This window comes from Sander vitreus, chromosome 20, assembly GCF_031162955.1.
Source record: "Sander vitreus isolate 19-12246 chromosome 20, sanVit1, whole genome shotgun sequence".
Taxonomy (NCBI): Eukaryota; Metazoa; Chordata; class Actinopteri; order Perciformes; family Percidae; genus Sander; species Sander vitreus.
Genome location: NC_135874.1, coordinates 17,893,425 through 17,917,111, shown reverse-complemented (window position 1 = coordinate 17,917,111; position 23,687 = coordinate 17,893,425). Strand labels below are relative to the sequence as shown.

Here is a 23,687-nt window from a genome sequence, read left to right as displayed (position 1 = left end):
GCCCTCGAACACCAACTGCAGAGCTCCCCAAAGACTGGAGCCACAACTGGCCTGCTGAGCAGGGGATGTGACTCAACAGCTCATAGGCACACTTGCAGTAAGCTCCAGGAAATGCACTCATCCAATATCTTTAACACAATGTCATGTGATTGATGTCTATAAAGTAGTGTTCAGGACATCTGCCACCAAGAACAATTACTCAGTGTACAATACCTGACCCTGAAAGCAGTCATCATTAGTGCCTGAGCCAACACAAAGTGATGACTGCCCCTCAAGGTCACATCCAGAAGGGAGAATTGTGGCCAAACTGTGCTGCAGAAGCCCTGCTACTGTTCAACCGCTGGGTCTTCTTTTTAATCAATACATTTGATTTAATAAATACATTCGATTGCCGATTCTCAAGGTAAGTCGTGACATGCTGGATTGGAATTTAATTTTCATTGCAAAGCCAAAACTTTCACTCAACTAAACGGCTAAAAATATGCTTAATAAGCATAGTGATAAGTGTGTTCATCCAGCGAGGAAGCAGGGTCTATGCTTACCCTGAACATGGTCCAGTCTGAAAGGACCTCTTCCCTCAGCTGATACCTTGAAGTGTGCTGCCACCTGCTGATGTATCTACACCACATTTGGTTGGCTGGGTAAACTTTAAGCTAATTGGCAGATTTTTCTTTGTTCAGTCATCCAATTTAGTTTGCATTATTCAACAATAACCTTACTGTGCCCCTACACACCACAACATTTAACTGTATACAAAAATGTTTAAGTTTATTTCAGTCACTTTTGGAATGCAATACATATATACAAGAAAACATTTGGATTACATAAAAAAGAAAGAAAATCACAGGTATAAAATGCAGTCTTCGTAATATCATGTGTGGCAACTACATATGTTCGAGGATAAACTCCTGATCGCTCCGTTGGTCTCTCTTTACGTCGAGCAACTGCAGCACAGTACTTCATCATATTGTCCGCTGTAACTGTGGATTAAAGAGAAAACATTAGTTACATTTATTAGCAAACACTTGTCAAAAACATCTTTTTCCTCACCATACTACTCACATCGTAAGCAATTTGAGTTTCAGTGTCTTGTTTAAGGCATGAAGTGGGAAGGCTATTGAACCACCAACTCTTAATAAGGCTGTTCACATACAGTCAGGTGGTTGCGGGGCGGTCCGGCAAAAACGCAAGTCTTCCCATTCATTTTAAATGGGGGTAGTGCTGCGGCGGTGGGGCCGCAGGGAGGTGCTGAAAAGAAAACGCAGCGTTCTGCGGCAAAAAGTTGAGACCGATTCAACATTTGAAGTGGAGGCTGTGTGAGAGTCCCGTACAGTAAACCTCACTGCCTCCATCACTGCCACAAGAATGCTTTAAAAAAAACAAAAGCACTTAACTGCCCAGGAGTTTGTGTAACAGCTGACAACAAGCTCCAGCACAAAGCACAGTCGCACGTCTTTTCTTTCTCTCTGTGAAAAGAAGCTGCCTTCAAGTGCGGTCAGAAAAGTTGAGATCTATGAACGAGCTGACGGAAAGTCTACTTGTGCTACTTTGGGGTTTGAAAGAACACAGAAACCGGACATCATACAAATGGGCGGCGAATTACTGGACCGACTGGTCTAGTCTGAATGAAGCCTAACCTGCTCTACCACCTTAGCTACAGCCACAAAATGTGATGTTTAAAGCAAGGACACACACACACACACACGGAATGTAAACCCTTTGGGAAACAAGGCTTACAATGATAATGGATCCTGCTCAGACACGAGTAACTGAATAGAAATGATACTTTAATAGATTACATGCTTGATAAAAATAACTCTTGTACCAATGTCCCCACCAAAAGTTATTTAAAGCATCAACTATTCACCCAGTTGGCCTGAAAGGTGGATGTAAACGTGTGTAGTTTGCTTCTTCATACTCAAAAGATGAATAAGCAGATATTTACCTGCCTGCTTCCGTTGCTTTTTGCTGTCTTAACATCCAGCAAATTCACTTTTAGAGCTCAGTTTGCAACTTACTGGCCAAAACTGATCAGAACCCAACAAGGTTCCACTGGTTTTGGCCTGTCTACGAGTTATTCAAACTCGTGATTTTCTTTATGTCAAATACAATAAATCTATAGGACTTTTTTGGTCCATTGACATTTATGCATAAAACCCTACAGCACTGCAGTCTGCTACCAGAGAGGAATGCCTTTCCCAGAACAGGTTAGAAAGAGCGTGCACCCCAGATCTCATAAGCATGTCTTTAATAACAAAGAAAGTGATTTTCCAAGTGACACCTAATTAACCGCACAATGTACAGTCTGAGCTTAAAACGGGATCTAATGATGCTTTACGACGACTAGAAAAGAAAAAAACACTGCAGCTGAACTCCAGCTAGGGATGCACTGAAATGTCTTTAAGACCAATATTTTCCTGCCTACATTAGCGGATAGAGATACTGTATTTTAATGACACAATAACACAAATGCAAGTCCAGAAGAGACGAATCTTTGCAGACATGCCTAGTTTTTAAAATATAAATTCTATAATTTGACAGTTGTATCTAGGGCTGATTAATCGAACATTTATCGACATCAAAATTCTGAAGCTGTTAGACGCATTTTTCCAAACATTCTTCCGCGTGTGTAGTCACATGACTTCGCCCGGACCTGTCAGCCGCATGGAAAGCATAATGGAGGATAACTCCATTATGCTTTTTAAAAAAACAGTGCCCGTCATCTGGAAACATTTTGGCTTCAGAAAAGATGATTTAGAACAACGTGATTAATTAGCGTTCATTTATCGTTAGAGGTAGAATGTGCAATTTATCGTGAGTTTGATTTTAGGTCCCATTGTGCTGCCCTAGTTTATGTTAGCCATACATAAGGAGTACCAATAACACTAATGTAGGTACGGCTTTTTTTTAAAAACACATTAATAGCTTGTAATACATGTAATATGTCTGTGCATTAGTATGCGAGATAACTGATAGAAAAGGAAATCAAATTTGGACTTACTCTATGATGGTGCAGACAGAGCAGCAGAGGCTGGAGCAGCTGGAGCACTGTCGAGTACAGGAGGAACAGGCTAGACGGTCACATTGGGAGCACGGTGTCCTGGACCCCTGGCTCTTCTGACACACACAGCAGCCTGTAGGAGCCCCTGGTGCACCTAGACAAGAAGCACACATCCATACAGCACACCAGGTGAGCATTTAGCATAAAAAAAGTAACCAAACAGAGTATCCAAATCTGCGACAACCCTGACACCTGCTGGCGAAACACATGAACTGAACCAACCATCCACTTTTGGCCTTAGAGTAAAGTGACTCTTTTTGGTCCAGTTCTGAAAAACAAAACTGTGTATATGTGCTTTGCAGCCCTCAGTACCCAATGATTGTGTGTCAGATTCTTATTACCCAGTAAAATAGAGAAATTTGACCACATACAATTCAGCATGTATTTAGGTGGTCATTAAAGGGTAAGTGTTTTTTCCCCCAACCCTATATCCCTCGGTTTGTGTCTAAGTGACTGATGGGAACAACAGTCTTTGAAATTGGTCTTAAGTATTACGCAAGATCGCTGCAGTCGGCAGCAGCGAAACAAGCTACAATGTATATATTAATGGGCAATTGTCCAGCTTGTATTTACCTTAACAAAAGTTCTTGTTTTGTAACCGACAGGCTCAGATTAATAGTCCAAGTGTCTGACAACATTATGGAAAGGATTTCTAAGGAGGCCGAACTTTCTGTTGAAGAGTAAGATCCTTTTTTAAAAACATAAAAACATCCACAAAATTGCATTCGCTAAACCCACCAGACTCCGTGTAAATAAACCGTAATTTTAGCATCGTAAAATACACTTCAAAGTCGACCGAAACTAAATAAAAACTATGAAAAGCCGTTTTGGGTCATCTTTCCACTTTTCCAACCATCACAACTCTAGTTTTGGTTGAAATAAACAAACAGTCTGGTGGGTTTAGCTCTAGCAACCTCTTATAAAAAGGTCTATATCTGAAGGGATCCTTTCCACAATGTTGTCAGTCACTTAGAATATTAATCTGAGCCTGTCAGTGGCAAAACGAGCACTTTTGTGAAGGTAAATACAAGCTGGACAATTGCCCCATTGACCTAAATTATAGCTTGTTTCGCACCAATGTCAAAGAATGTTGTTCCAGTCAGTCACTTAGACACAAAAAAAACATAGGAAAATAGGGTCCAGGTTGAAAGAAAATGGTAGTTACCCTTTAAAAAAGGGCAGATTTGATAAACTGTGAACCTATCTTTAATTGATAACACATTCTCAGTTTGTAAAGGATCCACTTTTATTGGCTGTAGATCAGTAGATGTCACTGTTCTTACATATTTTTAGACAACTATTTTAGTGTCAATCCCACCAATGTTTTCTGTTTGACTACCGTATGCCCTGTCATAGATTGTGGACCTTGCACATTACCATATCACATTACACTACCAAGACCCGCCCTGCATAGCAGCCTGATTGGTTGAGGTTAGGCAATGACCTCGAGTGGTTATGCGCAGGATAGCCCATTGGTCAGGGGATAGGACCTGAACAATTCAGGTTCTGGTACGTTGCACAAGCATGGATGCCTGGCCAATCCTAGCGCTTGACTGTTATGCAGGGCAGATCTTGCCAAGAAAGCCAGTGGGATTCATAATAACTTGGGTTAGGGTTACTGGGGGGGGGGGTACCCTTTTGAGTAGGGTTGTCCAGTGAACTCATTGTCATGATCAAGAAAACATTTTGAGATGATTTAAGCTTTGCAACACATCTGGCTGGAAGTGGCCATTAGAAGATGCACTGTGGTCATAAAGGGATGGATATGGTCACCAATAATACTCAGGTAGGCTGTGGTGTTTAAACAATGCTCAATTGGCAGTAAGGGGCCCAAAGTGGGCCAAGAAACACACACACACACACACACACTTTCATGTTTACACCAAACTCTGACCCTACCATATGCATGTTCAAATTATCTTAAATCACCTTTCTTCCCGTTCTAATGCTTGGTTTGAACTTCAGCAGGTCATCCCGACCATGTCTACATGCCTCAAGGCATTGAGTTGCTGCCACGTGATTGGATGTTTAGACATTTGTATTAATGGGCAGCTTGACAAGTGTACCGATTATATTCCCTGTATACTATTCTTGAAATAGATGGATGAATGCTTGGCTGGTTACTGTGATTGCTGAAGAGGCCACATGCATCCTTTTATTTGACACATCAGAATAGATTTGTCATGCGGTCTTGCCATTCCTGAGTGTGATAACATATTTTTCTCAAAATATATCTGGATTGTAACTTCGTGATCCTTTCGCCTGCCTATCAGTTCAGGCTCACCTTGTGTAGCGTTTGCTCTTGTCAATCTCCCATCATGTCCAATCAGTGTCTGTCCTCTCAGCAGCGTCTGGCTGCATGCAGGGGTCTCAAAAAGTCCAGTGGGCTGCGGGTCGGTGCATCTCTCCTCTCCAGTCCATATTTTGCCCACCACAGCCTTGGCACCGTTGAAGAGCAAGTTCTTTGTCTTTGCTATAAGAAAAAAATAGACGTGACTAACTAAGCTGACCGCGCCGGGGAACCCTAAAAATGATGTTTACGGTACATTAAAGTCAGTCAGGCAGCATTGTGACGTTAGTTGTGTAACGTTATGGCGAGTAAACCAGGAATATAAGTCTTACCGTATGTTTTCAATGTCAAAGGCCCAACTAATATACCAAGTCTTATACCAAGTATAGTACACTACTAATCTGTATAGGCACACGAACAAATGCACCAAAAGTGACCACCGCAACCGTTTTATGGTTGTATATGGGTGATTTGTATCCAACGACTACAACGCAAGCAAAGACAACTAACGTTAGCAAACGTGTACAACGATGAAGCTAGCATTAGCGTAGAGTAACTTACCGTAGATTTCTTGCCTGTATTTGTTACCAAACACACCGTAATTATTCAGCTCCTGTTGTCCAACATGTATTTTGTATTGGGAAGAGAAGGTTTCCGGAAAAGGACAAGCGCGTTTCGGCATTTTCTCAGCAAAACAAAGTCCAGCTGTGGTACTACGGATTTCACACTTGTTTGTTGCGGGAAAATAGCAATGGAGACAGCAACGAGCCAATCACACACAGCCTTTATTGTCACATGAACGCTCAGAACCTATCCGACAACTGTTCTGCTGTCACGTGATGTTTGGTTCTAAATTGACCACCGTGTTGCCTTCACGGGCTGCCGCGAATGTTGTATATCCTGATTTTAAGATCAGAAGATTGGTGTCCTAATACACACAACTCTAACAGTGTGTGGTTTACGGATTTTTACATCAACTGATCATATTTTCAACATGTGTGCTGGTTTAATTTATGATACAGCCATAGATTGAGTTACCTTACAATTAAATCAAATAATTGTAATACAAAAGAACAAGAATATTTGACTGCAACAAAACAAATATAGCCAACAAGGTGTCATTGTCTTCATGTTTTGTTTATTAATTAATGAGGAGAAAATCATTTTAGATGATGAAAAGATGCCACATCGTCAGTGCTTCCATCAAGGAGGGACAAAGGTTTTCCCGTTAGAACATCTGGATCATGCACTCTCTGGATTTTCCAACACCAACCCATTTGACTAAAGAGAGACAAAGAAAAAGAGAGAAAGATTTGGAGGCCTTTAGGGAAAGTGTTGACAATAGTTCTCTGAATTCTTTTGTATTCATTTGTGTGCTCTGCAATGTAAAATTAAGATATGTAAGTTTGTCATTTTGTGTCAAACATACTAGGAACTCCAATGTGGTTCTCAATGAAGCGGATGTAGTTTTGTGCCTTGGCTGGGAGGTCGTTCCACTTCCTGGCTGCAGACGTGTCCGTCTTCCAACCAGGGAAGGTCTCATACTCAACCTCCACTTTGTGCAAAACGTCCATGTTTGCTATGGATTAAAAAAAATCAATTAATACCAATCTTAACTAAATGTTATCTGTCATCAAACAAAGCAGATGAGTTTGTGGGTCTTATGGCTTTTTTGTTGTTGAATTACCTGGGAAATGGGGAATTCTTTTTCCGTTGAGTTTGTAGGCGACGCCAACTTTAATTTCATCCAGCACATCCAGAATGTCTAGTTTTGTCAAAGCAATGCTGTTGGACAGGTAATATGCAATAGGGTTTAACATGTGCTGTTTATTATCATTATGATGTGATTTATGATTATATTATGGTGGAGAAAAAAAAAGTATGCTTTAAGGGTAAATGTGCTTCAATATTCAAACATAACAACCATAAAACACCCGATGATTTGCTTAAACTGTTCTAGCCACTCACGCAGTGAAGCCGTTAATCATATGAGCGTATCTGACAATGACAAGATCCAACCAGCCGCAACGCCGCTTCCTTCCTGTGGTTACACCCACCTCATGACCCCTCGTCTGCAGCAGCTCTCCTACTGCCTGTGGTAAACAGTGGGAAAAAAACAGCCCTACATGTGACTTTATTATTCATTCATCAACTTAAATGATGTCGGGAATTTCATAATTCTACAGAAATCTATACATATGCAATCACTGCACCAGTTATAAACACAGCTGAATACAATAAAACATTACGTGGGCTGGGGGGGATTGACTTTTAACATCTTGACCTATGTCCCTATGGTCAGCTACCGTGACAAGTAATATAACTCTAGCTCACACAGTAAATATATCCTGAACCCAGACTCTGGTCCTAAATTTATCCCTGTGTGAATGTGAGACCTGAATAGGAGGTAAAGAGTGTTTGAGTCCGTCTCTCACAAAATTTGACAGCTGCACTCAGCCAGGGAACACCCATTCCCCCCTCTTCTCCACCAGCCCTGCTGCCTGTGTGTCAGCCACATGATTTCAAACAAACTATACATGTCAAGTTCAACATCAGTGAGTTACATAACACGTCATGTGTCTGTTCTTCATACAATATGAAGGCCAAGACAGCAAAGACGCGACAACGTCTACATGTTACAGTAATCTTAGTATTTTCCTTAAGTAACATCAATCTTTTACATTGAGTTGTTCAGTTGGGAAGGCTCCAATTCCCACTCGGGTAGTGTAGGCCTTTGATACACCAAACACATCACCAATATTCAGCGGAGGGATGCCAAGACCAGTGCATGCCCCACCCACAGTGCAGTTTGATGATGTCACAAAGGGATATGTGCCTGAAGAGAAAAATGTAAAGGTCACTATAGCACTGACTCCTTCTCAGATCCATGAACAAAAACACACGCTTTTAAAAAAGCTACAATCAAAATCCATTTTTATCGCTGCTGACCGTACCAAAGTCAATGTCGAGGAGAGCCGCATTGGCCCCTTCTACCAAGATTTTCTTTGGAGATCCATGAAGAGCTTCGTACATGTAATAGACCCCATCTCTCACCATCGGCCGCAATCTCTCAGCGTATTCCTGTGCCAAACAGGGAAAACAGAAATATATATAGTTGATGGAGGTTATGACAATAAGTCCTCACTGTTTCATCAATACCTACCTTGAGTTTTTTCAGTTGGTCCTCAACATCAACTGTCAAGGCTGGATACATGGATTGAAACTGGTGGACAAGGTTCTTGAATCTGAAAAGAAATCATGAATCATGTCACAACTGTACGTTATAATATTGGTCTCGGTGTTTGGCATAGTCCCATGATCCCTACTTCATAGAGAAGTCCTTAAAGTCACCCAGGAGGTCACACACACGTAGGCCGGTGCGAGATGCTTTGCTGGAGTATGCAGGTCCAATGCCCTTCTTGGTTGTTCCAATGCTGTTATCATGAAACAAAAGCCAAGGTGAGTGATGTTAAAAAAAAAATGAATGGAATTAAAGTAGATGAATTTGTTCTGACTGCAGTGTACTGTGGCATAATATCTTTTGGCAAAATGTTGGCAGGGCTGTCCTCCCCTATCCTTACTTCTTTCCTTCTTGTGCTTGTCTCTCAGTTTCCTGTAAGCCATCGACAACCTGGTGGAAATCAAACACTGCGGAGAGAAAGCAAACAAGGCCTCACGCGCTTAGGCTGTACTTATTTGAAGTAAACCTCTATAAACAATTGCATATACTGTACATACCAATGTGAGCTCTGTCTGAGACAATTAGTCTCTTCTCCCAGCCTTTCAGACCTGGTTAGAGAATAGAAATTACATCTAGTGTGAGTACACACTAATGTTAATATACACTAGCGCATTATGTGTGAAGTTCATTCTTTCTTAAAATACCTTTCTTTTCATTTTTATCGCCTTCTTCAAACAGGCCGGGTAGATGTATAACCACTCCATTGCCTACAAGAGCAAGGAAGAAAAATATGTAGACTCAACTGCACTAATATTCTTCATCATGCTGTCTCAATAAAGCTGAATAATAAAGCCATTACCGATGAGTGATATGCTTTTGGAGTTGATGATTCCACTGGGGAGAAGGTGGAAGTCGTACTCCTTGCCGTCCACTACCACTGTGTGCCCTGCATTGTTGCCCCCCTATTAATCAAAGCAGCGTTCATATTGTGATACTTTATACTGTCAATGTACATAATGTACAGTATGACTTTAATATCCAAGACCGCCACAAAAGATTTAGCCACATACACATGTCTCATCTTATTTTCTTGAGACTATGATAAGCCACCCTCTTCCCAATTCACAGAGCTTTTCCAGCACCTATTTTAATAGACTTGGCTGCTGCTGGTGGATTCACCACTCTGTTCCCCCTGGCTAAGTCCTGGCCTTCTCATGTATCAAGCCACCCTGAGAATGTGACCTCTCTCTAGCCCAGTGGGTGGGGCTCTCAAGCCTTCAGAACACAGGGTGCTAGTCCTGTCAGTTGAGAGAACACACACACACACACACACACACACACACACACACACACACACACACACACACACACGCACAGCAACTGTTGGCAGGTTTCTCTGCCTCCCAGTGCAGGAGTGACCTCTGATTTCAGACCAGAGGGTTACAGAAAGTCACCTGTCTGGAGTTGTTTTTATTATGAATTCAATGCATCCTAAATTCAATCTCTTTGTTATCAGCTGAATGAGTCAGTCAGAGCAACTTTACACTATGTTTAGAGGTGGGTACAAGACTTAAAAGAGAAATCAAGCTTAGAAGTTGTAGCCTATACTTGCACATGCTAAAATGATAAAGACATTTGGCATCTGACATTTGGCAATGTTTTGAAATTTGAGATTAATGGCCACAATTCCCCTATCCCATCATTCAAATCATTAAGCCCACCATTATTAAACTGCAGTACATGCTCAAATATTAGTCAAACAGGTTTTCCAGCTAATAATTTTGCACAGCAAAATGAAACTTTCCAGAATGTCACCACTTACTGGACTTATTTTGTTAGGTATTCCCCAGATCACAGAAGAACAAGCGTTTTCAATCTGAGCACCTGTTGCGCTTTAACAAACTGCCAGTTAGGCTACAGTAGTGACAGATAATGACATTCAGCACTAATACAAGGACACGCCCCTGTGAATGCTCATCTGAAATCACGGATCAAAACATTTACCTGACATCTGCAGACAACGTCAGCGTCAGTCGCCAACAAATCGACAACTTTTCCTTTGCCCTCGTCTCCCCACTGCGCACCGAGCACCACCGTCGCTTTGTTCCCCGCGTCGTTGCGCGATCGTTTCTGCCCGGTCGCGGCGGGTTGATTCATATTTTTGTGGTCTTTTGCTGACCAGTTGAGCGACATGATGGTGGTGGCTTTAGTCTGCCCGTCTCAAGACTAAGCGGTCTCCAAGAGGGGCAATGCCATATCTGTAACTTCATAGCCGATGATGTCAGAGCCAGACGCACAGAAGTGCGTAGCTGTGCTCGGGCGACTTGTCTCCAAGGCTGTTTAAGCAACGAGAATAAGTCTTTACACAGCACTCACAGGGATGAATGAAGGTAGATTCACCTATAAAAAGCCCATTTTAACATTTATCGTACGCAGACTGCATAATAGCTTTTCTAATTGATCGTTTGCCTCATTACCGCCATCTGTGTAAATGGGTTGATTGATTTAAAATGATTTGAAAAACAAACAGCTGAACAGTAAAATTCACTTTTATTAAAATATATTTAACATTAAAAGTTACAATCATACAATTATATTTTGTCCTAGTATCCTCTGAAAGATCATCTGGATAATATATGAAGAAATTAAGACATGATTTTCAAGCAGTTGTTTTGATAAGTTAAATTAAATATCTTGCAGCAACAGCATTGCCTCTTTTTTCCAACAGGTGCTTAAAGGTAAATAGAGCATATAGCAAAAACATTCACTGTATATTACAACAATTGTACAAAACATAAATATTCAACTTTTTTTTTTGGAATAGTTTTGAATCCAAACCACTCATGTACACAAAAAAAACAACTCATTCCTTTACATAAAGCCACATTCACATCCATGCCGTGAAGATCCCAGCCTTAAATGGGTTTACCCTTCTTGGTCTTAAGACTTCTGCATCCCTTTGAAGGAATCAATGCTCATGTAGTCTCACACAATTAATGATACTGTAGTCCTTCCAGTTCACAACTCCTGGGTGAAATTAACATTTCCTTTTTCCTCTTGATATCCTTTTTCTGGAGTCACCTATGGAAACAAAGACTAAAATGAATTGATGGATTCAAAATATATCCAAATAAAATTCTTTAATACCTTTTAAAGTATTTTTTTTATATTTACAGGATAAAATGATTGGCTCAAAGACATTTTTACAGGATTGTTTGGCTTACAAACATGACTACGTTAGCTTTAAAATTTTAAAAGATTTCTTTTAGTTGTGAAAAACATCTTTAATGCATCTCATATAGCGTCTTTCCTCGAAGTCAGATTAACAAAGCACAGGTTACAAGAAGCACACAAGACTGTTAGTAGGTTGAACAGTCCCAGTTGCAGATTTGGGGAATGGACAAGAAAATATGGAAGAAGAGACACAAAAAGTGGCGGCTTTCATGAAATAACGCATTTCACAATGACTCCACAAACTGCAAGACTGCTTGAGATCACAAACTGTGATGTGAGATCACTTAACCACTTCTTAAAAAGATTATTTGCTGTAAATAATAGTATTTAAGGTTAGTTTTCCCCAGGTTTGATTGACATTAGAATCATCACAAGTCACATGTGTGTTTGGTCAAATGCTGTTAAGATTTGGGCCTGATAATTGAATTGGAAAAGTGTTAAAGAGAGAGCAAGTGTTAAAAGCTGGACAACAGATACAAATGAAAAATCCAGCTTCCAGTTAGACCAACAAATGACGTGTTATTTGGGACAAAGCTGCGATGGTGATTGAGTTCATTAGGATAATGTTTCTGCTTACAGTTTTCCATCCCATCGATTTGACCTACCTCACTGCAACACACAGCCTGTTTTATGTTTAGTGTGTCCTTTCCCACTGTTACCTTGTGTTTCAGAGAGTCAGAATGGAAAACAGAGCATTCAAACAAACTGTCCATAGCTTCAAAATCCATATTAAATCTGCAAATTGCATCCATAGTCTTTAATAAAATGCATGTTGTCATGCAAAAATACTTAATACACACAAAAATAGACCATACATAAAATATAAAACATTAAATGCAATAAAAACAAAACAAATAAGGATTTCCCTTTAAGACACATCAAGAGACTAGCATTCCAAACATGATCTTTATTTAAGTCAATGGATTGGTTACCTTGATTACTCTTCTTTTTGTTTCGTTTATAGAAGCTCTGCTTCTTCTTTGGTTCGGGCTTAAGGGATGGAGGCTCAGGCACGGCTCCAGACACTGATGGCAGATCTTCTGTGTGCAGTCCATCTGGGACGTCGCACCCCTCGATACCCTCACCGAGTGCGAGTGTAGTTACGGACGTTTTTACAATAATGCATTTACGCTCTTCTCGACCCTCCTCTTGTCCTACAGTCTCTGCTAAGGGGTTTATTTTATTACTAGTTTCACCTTTCCCATCTCCCATTATACTGTCTGCACTACTCTGTGTCACTGTGTCTGTATCAGGTAAAGGACTTTCCTTTATCTGAACATTCACACTAATGTCTGCTGGCTCCTCAGCCATCAGCTTCTCAGACACCAGGCTGGAAGTGCCATCTAACAGGTCAGAATCAGAGAGGGAAGATGGGCTTAGGACGCTGGTTTCAGTTGAGTCCAATGAAAAGCCATTTGTGGGGAGACATGGTTGACATGATATTGCAGGTTTCTGAGAGTATTGCTCCTCCTGCAGTGATGCAGGTCTTTCCAGGGGTGTCTGCGTTGTCATGGCTGGCTCTCCTCGGAGTGCCTCGGGAGGTACAGCTGGTCTGTCTTGTATTCCACTCTGCAGTGCTGGTGGAGTGTCTTCTGATGGGCTGATGAAGCCGTTCATTTCGCTTGTGCTGGCCTGGTGACCCTCTGTCTGATGTTTGCTGGATGCGGATATGGCGGCTATTTCTACGGCTTTTTCGTCTACAGGCGTCACACTTGATCCTGAGGGGGGAGAAGTAGGTAGTACTGAGACAAACAATTACCCCATTTCAAAAGCTAAAAATAGCTTTGAAATGGGGCGATTTATTTTTTATTTAAATTTTTTACAGTGAGCAAAGCTGCATGAAAAGAAAAATGCTCTGCATGCAAACAAATTCTAATATAGCGCGACAAAACAACTACGCGACGGAGTAGCTTAGCAAGGTGGCAGTGTTGTTTAAGCACAAATAAAATAGATAAAGCAGCAAGGCTGTGTTGTGGCTCGCAGTTAAGCAGCTCAGGAGCGGAGCGAAGAACTGCGGATGGAGGCCACAGTCTCTTGTCCTTACCAGATGGGCAGGTATCCCTACGCATTTCACTAGAAGGGAGGCTTGCCGAATCGCACCTTGGCCTGGTCTTTCTTAGGCTGAAACCTTTCTTGATATCTGCCAGGAGGTGGTCGATGATGCAGCCGTCATTTTGTGGCACGAAGCCTTTCTTGACTGTTAACAAAGAGGTAAAATAAAATAGAGGGCTTAAAACGCATGCTATTCAAATGATTTTAGTTAGGAATGTCTAGTACTCCGTGAAAGAAAGGAGGAGGGCTGTTCACAACTTACTGATTTTTCCATTCTCTCCTTTCTGTCTCTTGGACTCCTCCTCTGCTAGCTGCTTCTTCCTTTTCTCAGCCTTGGCTGCCTGCTCTCTTCTGGTTTTGTTTTCCTGTTACCATGAAAGTAAGGATGACACACAAAAAAGTAACACACAGTGCCTTGATGAATAGTCCTCTGAAAGACCCGATGGTTCCGAAAAGTTCTGACCGACCACCCCCCCACACACCTTCAGTGCCTTGAGGAATAGTCCTCTGAAAGACTTGATGGTTCCGAAAAGTTCCTCAAGTGACAGCTGATTGGCATCTTCACATAGGTAGACAGCCAGCTCAATCTTCTTCTTCTCAAGCGCAGTGAACCGGTCACTTAAAGCTTGACATGCCTCCAGACCTTCCTGCCACAGAGAAAATGGGGGGGGGGGGAATTCAGCTTCCAAAACACTATTGAGTAATCACATTTTGGCACAAATTGTAGGCAGAGCAGAGACCATCATCTTACCTGAAGAACTTTAGCATATTGCTCCTTCATCTCTTCGACAGAGTTGGAAACCTTCTTGGCTGTCTCATTAAGTCGTTTTAGTAAGGCACTGGCCTCTGACTGAGCGGAGTCCAGATTAACTCTGAGGACAAGGTGCAAGACATCTTATAAAATGAAAAACACTAGGAACCAATTTAAAAAAAGAAAAAAAAGAATGTGAGCTAAATTAGACATGAAAAGGTTTCTATACCCTGCTGCTTTTTCACAGATCTCTATATCATCTGGCAGGGTCAACAGCTCTGGGTGGTTGGCCTCTGCTTCCTTTGCAAAACAAGCCATGCAGTGGGTAATTAAACGGGTTCAGAACAGAGAGAACAAATAGTTATGGCAGCTGTGAGCCACTTTGTGTACCTCCAGGATGTGATGAAGCAGCGTAATGCGGCTCTTGTTGGCCTTGGTCTCTGTAAGCTTGAGCAGAGAGCTGAGCTTGAACCCCTCAGCGTTTCCTGTGTGACTTCCCTGAAAGTAGACCGATGATTAAAAATGCAAGCTCTGTTTAAATGTCAGCTTAAAGTAAAATATACATTAGACAGAAAAGGTTCTTACATAGTTGAGAAAATTCCCAACGTCAAGGATGAGCTTGCAGAAACTGGGCACAAGCGCGCTCTTTCTGAGAGCTGAGAGATTTGTTACATGGTGTTAATTTGATTATATACACAAGTTGAGAAAGAATGAATACTGCATGCATGTGAATACAGCTGAAGGCCTAGGGTTTACTTACACTGGCAAGCCTCCTCCACCAGCTTGACTTTAGGTTTGAGCATATCCACCACTGATGAAGTCTCTTCACAGAGCAACATGCACTCAATCCTCAACTGATAACTGGGGAAACGAGCCAGAAAGTAAATAAGGAGCCAAGTATGAGCAGAACAAGCACGCACAAAAAAAATAAATAAAAATTATGTTACCATGGCACATCGAGAAGGGAGGTGTAGAAGCGGTCAACATTTGCCAACTTGTCTTTTTCTCCTTGGAAGGACTTCAAATTTTCAATCTAAGTGAAAGCACAAGACAGTAATTCAGACATTTGCTATTTTAAAGTGGGCCCTTGATAGCAGATATAAATGCAAACAAGTCTCTAGGTAAAGACAGAATTGTTAAAGAGTACAAACCTCATGCTTATCTGGTAGGAGCTTAAGAAGCTGTTTCAGCACCTCTACATCAAACCTACTACGATCCCCATTCTGAATCATGGCTACAAAGTCCTCATTTGTGCTGGACAGAGAAAATGAAAAATATTGAGCTGGAAAATGGAACAAACTATATTTAAAAGAAAATCTAAATAATGTGCAACATCTTACCATCTGAACTGCTTTAGGAATATGTTCAAATTCAAGTTCTTCTTTGGATCAATGAATGTAATCTATTAGGACAAAGAGAGGCATATTGATTATTCAGCTTTGATAATCAGGTGCGTTTGTTCTGAGTGCTACAGCTCTGAGGAGCAGCGTCAAGTGTTGACCAAGCACACCTCTTTAGGCTCCTTCTTGACAGGAGCAGCTGCCCCCTTGTCTTTGTGTTCATTCACCGGGAGACAGAACAGCTGCTCGATACTGCTGTAGTTCGGCTCCCGAGGATGAGGCGCTTTTTGAACCGATGACCACATGGAGTGACCATCTGTGTGCGCGCAGGAAAAGAGAAAGAACCTGTTATGAGCTCATGTGGCTCCATTTTGTATCAACAGTCTATCATGGCTAAAATTCATTTGACAGTGATGTTCCCCCTCTCAAAAGTCAGGGGAATCCTCTGCCAACACCCACATTAAATAACACATTTGTAATAATGGTTCTGTTCATAGCAATGTTCCATCCCCATCAACTATTCTCTCTACAGATGCCTTCTGCCAATGTCCTCACTCACATTTCCCATAATGTTCTATTTAAACATACAAAATGGCCTGAAAAGGGGTTAATATCTTGACGGATGCAGGCAAAAAAGTGATTTAGCATATTCAAAGTCAGCTTGACACTCTTGAACTTAGATTCAGCCAGGGCTGCTGCCTTCGTAATGTAGATGACAGATTGTGGTTGAAATAATTTCAGCCTTCACAAGAATGTTTTATCCACTCACCAGTAACGGTGCGGAGTTTCTGCCAGTTGAGCTTTTTCATCCTCAGGGTGGGGCATCGGTTTGCCTTTGTGGGTGCAGCACACCCCAAGACCTGGCTACTCTGAGCCACTATCATGCCTGGGGGAGGTGGAGGCGGAGGTGGCATGCCAGGTAAGGGCAGTGGTGGTCCACCACCCATCCCTGGTAGGGGTGGTGGTGGTGGCATTCCAGGCAAGGGAGGAGGTGGAGGGGGTCCACCAAACTCTCCAGGTAGCGGTGGAGGAGGAGGAGGTGGGCACTGGTTAAAAGGTTGGTGCGGGGTACCTGTTATAGGGGGTAGAGGAGGTGGTGGTGGTGGTGGTGGGGGAGGTAGAGGAGAGGCACAAATTGGCTTCAGAGAAGATGTTATGCTTTTCTCTTTCTCCTGATGTTCCAGATCAGTCTGCACGGCCTTATCTACTTTCACAAGCTGCCCGTCCACCTCATGATGACCATCACAGCTCTTGCCTTTGGAGAACATCAGCCGCTGCATGATCTTCTCACAGGACTCCATCTGAGCTGGACCACACACACACACACACACACACACACACACACTTTGAAAATACTTTTCTCACTAAAATAAAAGCTTTCAGCCACCATGTCAACAGCTGTCTCCGTTTCATGGCTGTGATCGTTTTTTCTTGGATAAGCACTCCACACATGAATCACTGAGGAAGCCATTAGCCTCTCCAGAGAGCCGACCTAAAGCGAATGTATTGCTGCTTCAGTGCTGACTCACAGTCCTGGGCCAGCAGTATGGCTCTGTTAGTGATGGCCTCTAGAGCCAGCCAGATATCCGAACGGCCGGGCCCCAGCACCAACAACGTCTGCAGGATGGACAGCAGCTGGAGAGATGCTGGAGAGCTGCTCACCTGCACAAATCAAGAGGGCTTGTCATGTTTACATACTTAAGTCTAGCACCACAAAAACTTGATTGAAACAGTTTCAATCAGAAAGACAATAAGAGGTATTTTCTTTACTGTAACCAGACATTGATTCATGATAAAGCCAGTCAGGGCTCACCTTGTTAAAGAGCGTAGTGAAAACCTCCATGTGATCACTCATGTCAATGCCCCCATAGACCCGCAGCAGCTCCTCCTCATCTTCAGCCATTGTCTCTTCAAAAGTTTCACATTGAATGATCAAGTCTTCATCCTCCTGCTCCCTGCACAACACACACACACATACAGGTCACTGGTGATGACATTCCATTGGATTTAAATGCCATTTTCAGTTTTCAAAAAGCAATGACAAGGGCCTCTAATTACTGTCAATTAATGGACACAAACAGCATCATCCATGATTATGGACTTTAAAATGACTTCAAACTTGAACTTCACTTGTTGCATAAAATCTGCTTTAGAGACTTAAGAAACTGACAAAATGAAATGTGAACAACAGAAGGAAGGCTCACCTTAACTTTGGCAGAATATCAAGTAACTGGAGCCCTGCAAGACAACAATAAAATACAGCTCAGAGTTGTACAAATATCAATAATTGTAGCTTTACCTCCCAAATGTGTCACACATCTCTCCACAGTGGCATATGTTAGTTTTTGAAGGAATTGGCAGGAAGTCACAGGTGATCAATCACACAAGAGGCGTGGCCAAACAAATGGCTAATTGGTCCAATGTGGAGGGTGGCATTTTATTGAATTTAGGATGGTTTATATTGCTGCAAATATGACATATTTGTCAAACTATCTTGACTGTGGTGATCGGCAGGCAGCTTTGTAGCTCAGTGCTTATCACTGATGCCTCATAGGAAAAGCCTCAGTCCAATGTTAGTCCCAGGGCTGGGACAGACTCCACAGGCCATAAGAAAGAACAATCCACTATAAATAAAAAGGATGGATAGTGACTTTTATTCAAATGGCCAACTTTCTCACAAAGATTTGATCAAAATCTCATTAGGTCAGTGTGATTTAATTCATGTAAGAGTGATGACATTTTCTTCAAATTGAAACTTTTGATAGTCACTAGTTATGGTGTAAAATGCATGAATACACAATGTATACACTTAAGGTTTGCTTAGTTCTCAGGCGTTTGGTCAAAGTGAGAATGAGGCCATTAGACCTATTTTTAGACAGACCCAGTGACAGAGATATTTGTAATAGAGCTCCTGCTGATGGCCCGCTTTCCCATCTGCATTTACTTTCAGGGAGACCATAGTGTGACCTTACTTATGATGGGACTCTAGACTCCTGATTCATTGTTAAGTAGCAGCTGAATGGAGAACCAACCGATAAACTGCTTTCTCATCTTATCTCTCTGCCTGAGATCATCTGTCCCGAAGATGAGTGCGTTGATGACACTGAGGAGTGTGACCATGTAAGGGACGTTATCTGTGGCCTGCAGCTCGTTCATGATCACACTGAAGCGATACTGCTGCGTCTTCACGCCCTGAAGGGGAAATCAAAGTCGGTTTGAGTCATCATCTTCATTGAGGAACATTGTGATTTCACAGGGTTATGATGCCTGTGCATGCAACCCACCACTAGGGGGCAATGTTATGGTATGTATCATTCAGAGTGATGATGTAGTATCATGTAAGGTAAATACCGCAACAACTTAACTTTAAACAAAAAAAAAAAACTACAATAGTTAGAAGTATGACTTCTACATGTTCATCTACTTGCCTTGTAGTGGTCCAGGGCATCCAGTGCCAGACGATGACCGTCTGTAGAGAACATGCTGAGGGCAGCAAGTAGCTCAAACACCTGCATTTTCACCATGATGTTGGAAGTGTCCAAAGCTGCGGAGCATCATGATCACACACATCAGTACAGGTCGAGCGCTCATATTTTCCATCAGTTTCTCTTAAAGCAAAACCCCCTATCTATATTCTTTCCCCTTTGTGTAAAATAAATCATCCTAAGCAGGATGCTTTATTTCAGCCACTTAACTTGAAATTTGCCCTCTGAAGATATTGCGTTGTACTGTATAAACATGTGTTTTTTGTGTGTGTGTGTGTGTGTGTGTGTGTGTATGTGTGTGTATGTGTGTGTCAGAGGTGGGGAAATATCCAATATTCACAACTCACTGTGAAACAAAAGTTTTAGGGATGTTGCGAAGCAACCCCTGATTCACCTCTGTATATAAAGCTGGAACTGGAAACTTCAGCTCAGCACAGAGAGTCAAAGAGACTTATGTGAGTTCATTTAACAAAATACTGAAAAAAGTGGCACCTCCGTTCCTTAAACATGGCTTTCTTTTGAAAGAACAGGCTAATTTAAATATCTAGATCAAATTGTTTAGTATATATTTTCTGAAGCATCTGCGCCACTCTTTTTATGTGTGACTACTCTGAGACATAATCATACAAAACACTACATGGGGAAATGAGTGCAGCACATGGATAATTCTTCACAAAAATGAAGGGTGGCCAACCTTGGGAGAGCTTCCGAATGTATCCCTCATTGTCTATAATGAAGTGGATCCCTGCAGAGGAGTTCATGACTGCCCGGACGCAGCTGACACAGGTGAGTTGCAGAAGGGCGTCGGCAATGCGAGAGCATCCCCGGCCCGAGAGCCGGTCCAGGGCCTCCAGGAGGAGATCCAACCCACTCAGCTCCAGGAACTGGACCATCCATGTCTGGTCGCTGCCCTCCAGGCGACGCCTTAGCCCAGAGTAGTTGACCACAGTGGGAACTTGCAGCAGTCTGATACACAGCTCTGGATCAGCACTCTCTAGGTTGGCCTCTGGCTGTGTATCTGAGTCCTGCGAGGAGCCCAGGCGTCCCCTGACTGCCTGCCACTTCTTCTTCCCATCTGACTTCCCCGACATGATGGCTGTGGAGGAGAGACGGGAATCATGTTCAGTTTTTTCAGTGTTAGTGTGTATTTTTCAGAAAGAAAATTCAGCTTGTTTGGACTGCAGATGGTGTCTGTTTGCAACGATATCCAATGATTTTGCCCAGTATACAGTGTTTTCGTTGCTATCCAGACAAGAGGAAGCAGGCCATAATAATGCCTTATCATAAAGGAACGCAGAATAGGAAATGATAGCTCTGCATTTTTGTGGAAGAGTAAAAGATATGTCAGCCATCCAGTCACCACCAGCTCTGCCAAACATTCCTATTTAATCCTGCTTGAAAGAGAAGAGACTCATCAGCTCTCTGCAAAGCCGGGTTCAATGTTGTCTGGACAGTGCGTATCGCAATTTACCATATAAATACATGTATTTTTAAGCTCATTACTGGGATATAAGCACTGGAAGACATGCACAATGCACAAGTGCCCTTTTCTGGAGTAACTTCAGAGCACAGTCCCCTCTTTTACCAACATATTTAACCACCAAACTTCTACTCAAACTATCCACTGCAATGCATGCTACTAGTATAAACATGTCCTCACTCTGAAAAAATCAACAGGATAAGGGTGCAGTCCAAAAAAGGGGGGAATTCTTCACCAGAAGTCTAAAAATATGTTCTCTCTGTGCTGGAGTTGTGATATTAGGTGGTTCAGCATAAAAGAACAAGCGTGAGTGGTTCTTCTGTCTCCTGTTGTTGATTTCACACTTGGCAAACGTAAGATACAGATGAGGCATTGAGTGATGAGCATGAACAAACACAATGCTCTGTTCAAAGTGCCAGCCTGGAAGGAATTATAGCTTTTACAAGTCCTCTATTTTACCATCTAGACAATGTAAGGCCCTGCTCACAAATCTTACTTGTTTCTGCTTCATTTTGGTTCTCTTGTTTTAGGAGCTCAGTAAACTAAACACAGTAAAAATCCAATTTTGGATTTCTCTCTTTTCAAAAGGTAATTCGCAGAAGTAATGACTATGAAAAATCTGACGAATTGTTTTACTATTCGCTCGACAGATTCAAGGTAAAATGAGGCTTTTTCTTTTCTCACATAATCTGGCAAAGCATTTGTCAGCTCTGACTGCGGTATTTTAATCCTGCTGCCAGTGTGAGTGTGTTACCGTAGCAGCAAGCAGACAGACAATGGTGTTTTACAATAGGCCTTCTCAATACTCTTCAAAGAGCTGTGTCAGCCACAAAATGGATGGAATGATCCCTGCCCCTCCTTTCAGGCTAATACGAGTTGTGGCCAGCAAACCAGTTAAACACTTTCTTGAGGAGTACATTTGGGCTTCATGTTCAGTGTGAGTAAGGAACAAAAGTTGCAAGTTGACATTTGTAATCTAAATACATATACATATGTCAATACATATGTAATTGATTCATGCCTTGCAAATACATACGTATGACTAAGACATTGTTTGAAAATAGTGTGCATACACCGGACTCTCCAGTTTATACACTTCATATAGGGACTTTTCATAAGGAAGGAAAGGACTTTCCCAAGACAGGAAACTTGGCTTGAGATACACATGCGGGTGTGACAGCTCATGTTCCTCTTTTGAAATTGTGTTTCATTTTATCCCAAGATATTTTGTCCATGTGAAAACATCTGGGTTACATGCCAAGCAGCTTCAAAGTTCAACTATAATGGAAAAAAACATTTGCCCATTATTTCATGCATTCCTCAAATATAAGCAACTTTCATTTCCCGACCTTGTCTGCCAGATCTCCCACATGTACCACTAATAGCAGGCTGATTCACTGCAAACAGGACAAACCTACTCATCTGTCCTCTGGTTAAACCGCCCACACAGCAGCCCACTGTTCCTGTACAGCATCAACACTTGTGAAAATGCAGAAATGTCTCCACTGATTTATTTAATCTGAGACATATGCAAAGCTTGCATAATTAATGTTATCTACTCTCTCTGCAAGTCAACAATAATAAACAAGTAAAGGGAATAAGTTAAATATCATATAGCAGTTTACTGTCTATCTTCTCATGTTGTTTTCTTCCACTGAAGTACTAGATATAGTTAGGAGATAAAGGATGGGTTGGATATTATAAAATGATTTTTTCTACCTTTTGAGCACTGAAATGATAACAGTGGATTTCATGGTACAACATGGTAACACATGTAACATATGATGCTTGGAGAGTGCATAATTACAGATAGTAATTCAAGCTTTATCCATGCCATAAAGTCATAGTATTTGCAGAGCAATTAAAACAACATAGAACATCTGGTAACATTTAACTGATATCCTAACCTCCTCCTCTTCCACTCTGCTATTTAAGGGAGTGACCGACATGCCTGCAAAGTCTACAAGCACATTTAGCAGTTGCAGTCATTTTAGTTGTAGTTTTCTGTATTCCCAGACTGTTCCTTCAGCCATTGTCAGAGTGATATAACATCTGCATATTAACAAAACATTGACAGTGACAGCCCATATGTTCCAACACACAGACGTAAAACTGGAATCCTCAATTCAAGTGGATTTTGGCAACACAGGTTGTTTTTTTCCCCCACCTCACCGCCGTCTTCCTCTTTATTCTGTCCGAGGCAAGGAGGTTTGAGGGAAGAGCTAGTCGATTACCACCTCCAGGATGGATCGTCAAGACTGTGACACCAGAATACAATTGACGATTTGTCGTTATGCATTGGTCCATTATGATTAATAAAACGGATCTGAAATAGCGACATTATGAATGCAATATGATTACTTTGCACTGAGATTTTCCCCACATCACGTTACCAGGGGGCATGGCATAACGGGACGTATACGCTACCGGACTAGTCACCTCACACTGTGACGAGTAAAAGACAACAGAAAAACAAAATGATAACGCTTATGATTAAGTACTTTCTCTACTAGACATGTCACATCTTAATGTCCTGTTGCATTGATCACCTATAAGCTGACTATGACACCTTACCTGATTTTATCCCATAAATATGAAGACACTTGAAGAATCGCGTCTTCTGGTGTGTTTCAGATGGGGGAGCGCTTTGCAGTCATCCCTTTTATTCTGCCAACAAATGAAACTTGGACCGCTTCAAATTTCGGCACAGTGTAGCACCTCAAACCCTGTGTGGTATGCGGATGGTTCAAATCGATACGGCCCTCTAACTCACTTGAGATCTGACCGTGTCAAGACAACAACATTACTGAGCT

General features: G+C 41.8%; 3 protein-coding genes across 7 annotated transcripts; all 3 read right to left on the bottom strand.

The window, feature by feature from the left end:
* Nucleotides 1–751: 751 nt before the first annotated feature.
* siva1 (SIVA1, apoptosis-inducing factor) lies at nt 752–6,117 on the bottom strand. Its single transcript, XM_078278073.1, has 4 exons — nt 5,913–6,117; nt 5,346–5,534; nt 3,002–3,155; nt 752–980 (listed from the first exon to the last, which is right to left on the bottom strand). Exons 1-4 carry the CDS (start codon nt 6,031–6,033, stop codon nt 932–934), a joined length of 513 nt encoding a protein of 170 aa, XP_078134199.1. The 5' UTR covers nt 6,034–6,117; the 3' UTR covers nt 752–931.
* A 362-nt stretch (nt 6,118–6,479) lies between these two features.
* On the bottom strand, nt 6,480–10,809 carry adss1 (adenylosuccinate synthase 1). The gene is made up of 13 exons (XM_078277410.1): nt 10,537–10,809; nt 9,392–9,494; nt 9,237–9,299; nt 9,090–9,140; nt 8,933–8,999; nt 8,678–8,785; nt 8,515–8,596; nt 8,306–8,432; nt 8,033–8,187; nt 7,320–7,444; nt 7,039–7,136; nt 6,781–6,930; nt 6,480–6,632 (listed from the first exon to the last, which is right to left on the bottom strand). Exons 1-13 carry the CDS (start codon nt 10,723–10,725, stop codon nt 6,580–6,582), a joined length of 1,371 nt encoding a protein of 456 aa, XP_078133536.1. The 5' UTR covers nt 10,726–10,809; the 3' UTR covers nt 6,480–6,579.
* A 256-nt stretch (nt 10,810–11,065) lies between these two features.
* On the bottom strand, nt 11,066–23,654 carry LOC144535272 (inverted formin-2-like). Of its 5 annotated transcripts, XM_078277650.1 has the most exons (23): nt 23,449–23,654; nt 20,089–20,490; nt 19,338–19,453; nt 18,942–19,101; nt 18,114–18,147; nt 17,723–17,864; nt 17,439–17,571; nt 16,679–17,215; nt 16,080–16,225; nt 15,910–15,971; nt 15,721–15,823; nt 15,517–15,602; nt 15,330–15,430; nt 15,155–15,225; nt 14,960–15,067; nt 14,799–14,869; nt 14,570–14,690; nt 14,301–14,465; nt 14,081–14,183; nt 13,811–13,963; nt 12,699–13,484; nt 12,372–12,425; nt 11,066–11,613 (listed from the first exon to the last, which is right to left on the bottom strand). In XM_078277650.1, the coding sequence occupies exons 2-22, from the start codon at nt 20,483–20,485 to the stop codon at nt 12,373–12,375; spliced, it is 3,648 nt and encodes a 1,215-aa protein (XP_078133776.1). In that variant the 5' UTR covers nt 20,486–20,490; nt 23,449–23,654; the 3' UTR covers nt 11,066–11,613; nt 12,372. The 5 variants fall into 5 exon arrangements, with proteins under 5 accessions (XP_078133776.1, XP_078133777.1, XP_078133778.1 ...); XM_078277651.1 differs by lacking the exon at nt 12,372–12,425; XM_078277652.1 differs by lacking the exons at nt 17,723–17,864; nt 18,114–18,147; nt 18,942–19,101; ... (1 more) ...; nt 20,089–20,490; nt 23,449–23,654 and having other exon boundaries at nt 16,679–17,210; nt 17,439–17,504.
* Between the last annotated feature and the right edge of the window lie 33 nt (nt 23,655–23,687).